Source organism: Lupinus angustifolius, chromosome LG09 (assembly GCF_001865875.1).
Source record: "Lupinus angustifolius cultivar Tanjil chromosome LG09, LupAngTanjil_v1.0, whole genome shotgun sequence".
Taxonomy (NCBI): domain Eukaryota; kingdom Viridiplantae; phylum Streptophyta; class Magnoliopsida; order Fabales; family Fabaceae; genus Lupinus; species Lupinus angustifolius.
Window position 1 is genome coordinate 1214355 of NC_032017.1, and position 7258 is coordinate 1221612.

At 35.5% G+C, this 7258-nt stretch overlaps 1 protein-coding gene across 3 annotated transcripts; it reads right to left on the minus strand.

Annotated features, from left to right (window-relative positions):
• LOC109356417 lies at positions 203-2377 on the minus strand. 3 transcript variants are annotated; one of them, XM_019599742.1, is made up of 4 exons: positions 1969-2377; positions 1740-1879; positions 828-947; positions 203-678 (listed from the first exon to the last, which is right to left on the minus strand). In XM_019599742.1, the coding sequence occupies exons 1-4, from the start codon at positions 1983-1985 to the stop codon at positions 647-649; spliced, it is 309 nt and encodes a 102-aa protein (XP_019455287.1). In that variant the 5' UTR covers positions 1986-2377; the 3' UTR covers positions 203-646. The 3 variants fall into 3 exon arrangements, 2 of the variants coding, with proteins under 2 accessions (XP_019455287.1, XP_019455286.1); XR_002108721.1 differs by having other exon boundaries at positions 203-947; positions 1735-1879; XM_019599741.1 differs by having other exon boundaries at positions 203-947.

Genomic DNA, 7258 nt, shown 5'->3' on the forward strand with positions numbered 1-7258 from the left:
GCCATAAAATGATGGTGAAAAGTGTATACTTTTTGCACTTATCATATCTAGAATACCCTTCGTTAAACACTAAAGTTAATTGAGACATTCTTGGATAAGGTTGAAAATCAACCCGAGTTGGAAAGTGACTTGCACCACCAATGTTCGTTCCTGTCCGGGGAGATCATGCCAGGAATGTACTTGATACAGGGGAATCATGAAGTTAAGAAGATATCTTTGTTAAAAAAGCGAGTTTGTTTCTTTTAATCCAAGATGGAAAATTGCCATTTGAGACTATGATGTGTACTCAAACCAATACAAAGGCTAAAGTAAAACTTATCAAAAGTGGACAAGAAATAGACACCTAGGATACTTGCATTATTTCACGTGCCTTGATATAATAGCAAAAAGACCCGTCAAGGAGAAGGGGATTCTTTGTCTTCATTGGCTTCTTTATGCCTCAATACTTCGATGAACACATAGCATTGGAGACCTACAGTCATGTGCATACTAATCCAAGATAGTTGCTTTAAGATCATCGTCTTCAATGGCCCACTTCAAAATTCCTTCTCTCACCAACTTAGCATTTACAAAGCAGAGTGAGTTAGAGCTTATGCGAATCACTATGATGCGTGGAGTGCTTATAGCCATTGGGTATTGAGTAACATCACAAAAAGCTTCTGTTCTTGGATCCCCTACCTAGGATTTATTGCTTGTATTAGTATCTTCTCAAATGATATTGTTACTGTAGCAATAAGACCAATCTCTATGAATGCAAACAGTAAACTGAATTCAGAGAACAAAAGAGATTGTATTAAAGTAGGTATGGCTAAAGAACAAAATGTTACATGGATACCCTCCCTTATGAACAGTCCAGCTGACTGATTTATGTGGAAACAGAGTTGCATAAGTCTCATAATACAAGGAACCAGTCGACCTCCTCAATGCCATGCTCCTCATACAAGAAGCTGTTAAAGAATTAGTTAATGAGAGAAAGTCATCAGCCTAGATATTCCTGTTGTTGATAAGCATATGTTTTATGTTGTCTCTCTGCTACCATTTATCAGCCTAATGACATTTATCAGCCTAACTAGCATATGTTAATCAACATATGCTAGTTATACATGTGAAGAAATCAGAAACATTGAAAAGAGAAAGCAGAGATAGAGAAAAAGAGTAACACATAGAGAGAATTCACATATCACACCTACTCATACAACCATAACCAGAGAGCAACCTCCATACATTTAGGCGAAAGCAACCTGGAGATAGAGTAATATTTCACAGGCATCATACAATAACACAGAGCACACACTCAGGTAAGCATTTAAACCATAAAAATGTTTTACGAACATACCCTGCTTTATATGATGTATGTACTAGACTTGGATGTTTAATTCATCATTGTTTCTAATCAATCATACACATTGGTTTCAACATAACATATGTCTATTTAAGTAAAAAATGAAATAGATGGAAATAGACAGTGCATTGTCGTAATCCTAAAGTAGGATAATATGATTTATATCCAGTTTAGCTTTTAACCCAAACCTATTTTTCGCATACATAACATCGACCATTCCACAGATACACATACACATATACATATACTGATTGAGAGTGTAAGGCGATCATAAAACAACTTTTCGATCTATTCCTAAATAAATTGGTATTCCACCTATTTTCATATGCATATCACCAATTAATTTAAGCACTAAAAGATAAATAAATGCTAATAGAAGGGACGTATGATACTTTACTAGTTCTTTTTGCCTCCACCACCTTCAAACCGCGATCTATGGCTCCAATGGTCTCGTTCTTCACAGACACGGTGACCTTCACATTCGGGGATATTGGAAATCCCTTGAGCACCTCAACCTCGTCCAGAAACCCCGCATACCTGAAAGACATAGGGGTAAATCAACACCACCCGAATCAGTCCCAACCCTTTCGGAAATAATTAGTTGAAGAGAGTAATTGAATCCCTACCTTACTTCGGTGACCATCGTGAGAATAGGAACCCCAAACCGGAAATCACCGTGAACCACCTCACCATATCGTTTTCATTCTCCCTCGATTCGCCTACCAAAAAAACCAAACAGCAACCCAACTGCTCAAAAGAGAAGAATGAGATCAAAGAATGAAGAAGAACTCACGAGGAGGAAAGGATGCAGGAGAGAATGCATCATCCAACTAACACCGGCTCCGTCTCGTCACTACCGTGAATACATCTCCATTGCCGCGAGAGAAATGAAGAAGATAAGGAGAGACGGTGGCCTTGTCCATCACCGTTAAGAAGGAAGAAGAAAGAGAGAAGAGAAGCCAAATGAGAAGAAGATGGAGGAAGTAAATGAAATTAGGGATTTTGGAATCCCCTTTTGGGATTTTGGGTTCTAAAGACCCGTATGCCACCCCTGTCATTTTTTGTTACTTTACTTTTGGTTTTTATTTATCTGTTATTATATTATTTGTTTTTATAATCTTTTGTTATGCATGAAATCAAAATAATCTTATCACTTAATTCCATATATAACTAAATCAAAATAATATTATCACTTAATTCCATATATAACTAAATTAGAAACTATTTTATTAAATAAATTTTATGGAATTCTTATAGTGAGGTTATGGTTAGAGTTGTGTCTAACTTCTACGAAAATGAGAAAAAGGTCTACGATCAACCTCGTCTCTAAACTATCAATTCCATATATATATATATATATATATAAATCATTTTATCACTAAATTCTATATGTATAAATAATTAGAAACTATTTAATCAAATAATTTTATGAGATTCTTATAGTGAGTTATGGTTTGAGTTGTCTCTAACTTCTACGAAAATGAGAAGAAGGTCTACGACTAACACTGTCTCTAAACTATTAATTACATATATATATATATATATATATAATTAATAAACCATTTTATTACTAAATTTTATATGTATAAGTAATTAGAAACTATTTTATCAAATAAATTTTATGAGATTCTTATATTGAGGTTATGGTTCGAGTTGTCTCTAACTTCTCCGAAAATGAGAAGAAAGTCTACGACCAACATCGTCTCTACACTATTAATTCCATATATATCTAATTAATAAACTATTTTATCATTAAATTCTATATGTATAAATAATTAGAAACTATTTTACCAAATAAATTTTATGAGATTTTTATAGTGAGGTCATGGTTCGAGTTGTCTCTAACTCCCCTAAAAATGAGGAGAAGGTCTACGACCAAATCCGTTTTTAAACTGTTAGTCTCATCAAATCGAAACAATTATATATTTTAAACAATTTCAAATTCATCAATTCAATAAATCAATACTTTCAAACCTATCAGTATTTTCCAAATCACTAACAATCAACCAAAGTAGCTAATCAATTTTCAAACTAGAACTACGTAGTCTTCATTTCCCTATTGCACCCAGGGATACGTAGAAGCAAGATAACCCCTTGTCAGATGCAAATACAAAAATAAAAATATTTTTTACTAACTGAATTTTGAATGAATAATTTTTAAGGGTATAAAAATTTGTGTGATTAGCGAGGGTACCGTTTTAATACAGGCGGACATGGTGCTAATACCTTCCCCGATCCGTAATCGACTCCCGAGTCCAGAGTCTCTATTAAAAGACCATTTTTATCAAAATTGGGCATAAACTAAGATTTTTCTACGTTTTATCCACAAAAAACGTAGTGGCGACTCCAAATAAATCGGGAGGGGTAGAAATCGAGTTCATCTCTCCCTAAGTCGCAGGGTCGGTCTTCCAACCGAAAATCGGGTCGCGAAACGCTTTTGGATGTAATGTTTTATTTTAAACAATGGAAAACATGCTTTAGGAAAATTTAATTCAAAAGCGGACGATGGTATATTTCTAGGGTATTTGATGCAAAGTAAGACATTTAGAGTTTTTAAGAAATATACAATGATTGTAGAAGAGTTGATCCCTATCCATTTTGACGAATCTTCTCCAAAAGAAAACAGAAAGGTTATGTTTGATGATGTTGCAGGTGCTTTGGAAGAAGCATATACTAAGGAGTTGGAAAATGACAAAAAGGCTCAAGATGATCAAGAAGTCAACGAGGATCATCAAGACTTGTCGAGGTTGTGGAAAACTAAGAAAGATCGCCCACTAGATAAAGTGATATGTGATATTTTACGGGGGTGGTAACCCGTAATTCTTTGCCTAATTTTTGTAATTTTGTAGCTTTCGTATCACAAATAGAGCCTAAGACCATAGATGAGGTCATAGAAGATGAGCATTGCGGTATAGCTATGCAAGAAGAGCTAAACCATTTTGAACGTAATAATGTGTGGGACTTGGTCCCCAAACAAAAAGATCATCCAATAATTGGCACCTAATGGGTCTTTAGAAATAAACTTGATGAATTTGGCTTAATAATACGAAACAAAGCACACTTATTGGCCAAGGGATACAACCAAGAGGAAGGTATCAATTACGATGAGACCTACGCCCATGTTGCGAGGTTGGAGATCATTAGGATGCTATTGTAATTTTCATCGATCATGAATTTTAAATTGTTCCAAATGGATGTCAAGAGCACCTTCTTGAATGGATTCATTCAAAAGGAGGTTTATGTCGAGCAACAACCCGATTTTGAAAACTATAAATTCCCGAACCATGTCTATAAACTCAAAAAGGCACTTTATGGCCTAAAACAAGCTCTTCGAGCTTGGTATGATAGACTGAGTACTTTTATTTTAGAAAAGGGGTATGTTAGGGGCAAAGTCAACACAACGCTCTTTATTCAAAAATCAAATAATCATATATTGTTAGTACAAATATACGTTGATGATGTTATTTTTGGAGCTACTAATGACCTCCTTTGCAAGGAGTTTTCTAACTTGATGTAGGGTGAATTTGAAATGTCAATTATGGGGGAGCTTACATTCTTCCTTGGATTACAAATTAAGCAAATGAAGAATGACATATTTTTCCACCAGTCGAAATATTGCAAGGAACTTGTAAGTTGGATCGGAAAAGCACTAGTGGAACTTGCCACCTTCCTGGCAGCTCCTTAGTGTCATGGCACAACAAAGAGAAAGCTTGTGTTGCTTTATCCACCGCCAAAGCGGAGTACATCGTTGCTGGTGAGTGTTACGCTTAAATCCTTTGGATAAAGTAGTAACTTTTGGATTTTGGTCTCAAGCTAGAAAAGATATCGATTGAATGCGACAATACTAGCACCATAAACCTATCCAAGAATCCCATATTGCACTCTAGAACCAAGCATATAGAAATAAGGCATCATTTATTGTGTGATCATGTTCAAAAAGGTTGTTGAATACTTGAATTTCTTGAAACCACTAAACAACTAGTAGATATTTTCACCAATCCCCTTCCACATGATTCATTCTTTCTTCTTACAAGAGAACTTGGAATTCTTGATGAGCAATAACTCAAAATTAGTTTGGTTAATGGTGTTTTGTACCTTTGCATGATCAATATGCTTATCTTTATAATATATGTTGAATGCATGTTTCCCTTCTACTTATGAATTATATTCATGATTCTATGTTTATGTGCTAGAAGTGTTTAATTCTGTCTAGAATAGATTCTTAGGTTATGTGTCTTAGTATGTCATGTCAATCTAAAAAATATGCTTAAATTTGTAATTTTACTGATCTTAATGGATTACCATGTGTTATAATCGATTAAACTGAGTTCCAGTAGCTTAAACATTTTGAAAATTTCTATCTTCAATCGATTAAGTCTTTCTTTAATCGATTAACTGGACTCAACTACTTCAGACTTTAATAGGTCTTAATCGATTAACAGGTGCCTTAATCGATTAACGACAGTAAGGTATATCAGATTAAGTATGCGTTTGGGAAAGTTTTTTCAAACCCTAAATCGCAAATTCCTACCGTTTTTTCTATCAATTGGTGAAATTGATATATCCAAATCATATATAAATCCAAATCGAACTCCAATAAGCCTAATTAGTCATCAATTAGCCCCCAAATCCACAAAAATCTAAAAACCTCAAAATTTCGTCAAATTCTAAACCTTAGCTCAAAAACACCCCAAATCGATTATATAATCGATTAAACCACTCCAATACCGGAAAGATGGTTGATGGAAAGCAGAAGAGAGTCAAAACAATGGCTAAGCATTCAAGAAGAATTGAATCTGGCTCTACATTTGGCCATGGTGATAGAAGGGATCGTGGTGACCCCTACTACATACTAATCCTTCAAAAACTCGCTTTGCAAAATTCCAAGGGAGACAACCAACATACATTCACTATGTGGATATGGCTTGGATGGTAGAGCAGGTCTTCGAGTTTCCTCATGGATTGAAAGTTCAGGGAGTGGACCAATTTCTTGAGCTTAATTGAAAGGTATACCCTACTCTAGTTAGGAAATTCTATGCAAATTTTAGATATAAGGATGGAAGCTATTGGTCTATGGTTTCGGGAAAATTATTTGAGCTGAATGAGAACATATTTCTGATTGTGGGTGGACTGTCTAGTGATGGTTCCGGTCTAGGGGACTACTCAAATGAGTGATGAAACTCATTTGATGCAACAGAGATGTACAAATCATGTCTCAGAAGATTGCACTTGTATGTGCAAGGATAATTAATTAAGGCTGAATCGTTATCGGTGGAAAACCGACTTCTACACTACATATTTGCCTACATACTTGTGTAGAGAAACGCAAACCATGTCCAACCAACTATCAACGACCTAAAATTTATGTTTGCTATTTGAGAAAACATTATGATTAACTAGCCCGAGGAGATTCTAAAGGTGATGTATGGTATCTCAAACTATCAATCCAAGTGGCTTGCTTATGGTATCTTTATATCCCGGATCATTGATCATCTAGAAATAGATACATCGGATACAGTGATTATTTCTACAAACTCTCGTGAGCACTTGATTGGTGACAATCTAATCCACAAGATGGGAATTTATAAGTATGATAATGCCTGGCAGTACCAGGAAGATCACAACACTATTGTGGATTTGGATTTGTCGTATGAAGACATTCCAATGGATGAGCAGATTCCTGAGAATCAGGGAGAGGTTGTTGCGATGCCTCAAGGACCGCCTTTCGGGATAGCTCAGTTGGATGTTGTGGATAGAGGCTCAACGCTCGTATTGACACGCACTATGAGTCTCTAAGGAACTTGATCCAATCGGGGTTTGAGAGACAGAGTGAACGGTTTAACGAAGAGATCAACCATCAATGACATCATGCATCCACAAGCAAGATGACCTCCTTCACCACCTCAAGAATAGTTT

Excerpts from the sequence above, each read along its gene's own strand:
- LOC109356417 (XM_019599741.1), bottom strand. Across the intron at positions 948-1,739 it reads GGTGGAGGCAAAAAGAACTA|CTTCTTGTATGAGGAGCATG; the intron begins GTAAAGTATCAT and ends ATTCTTTAACAG.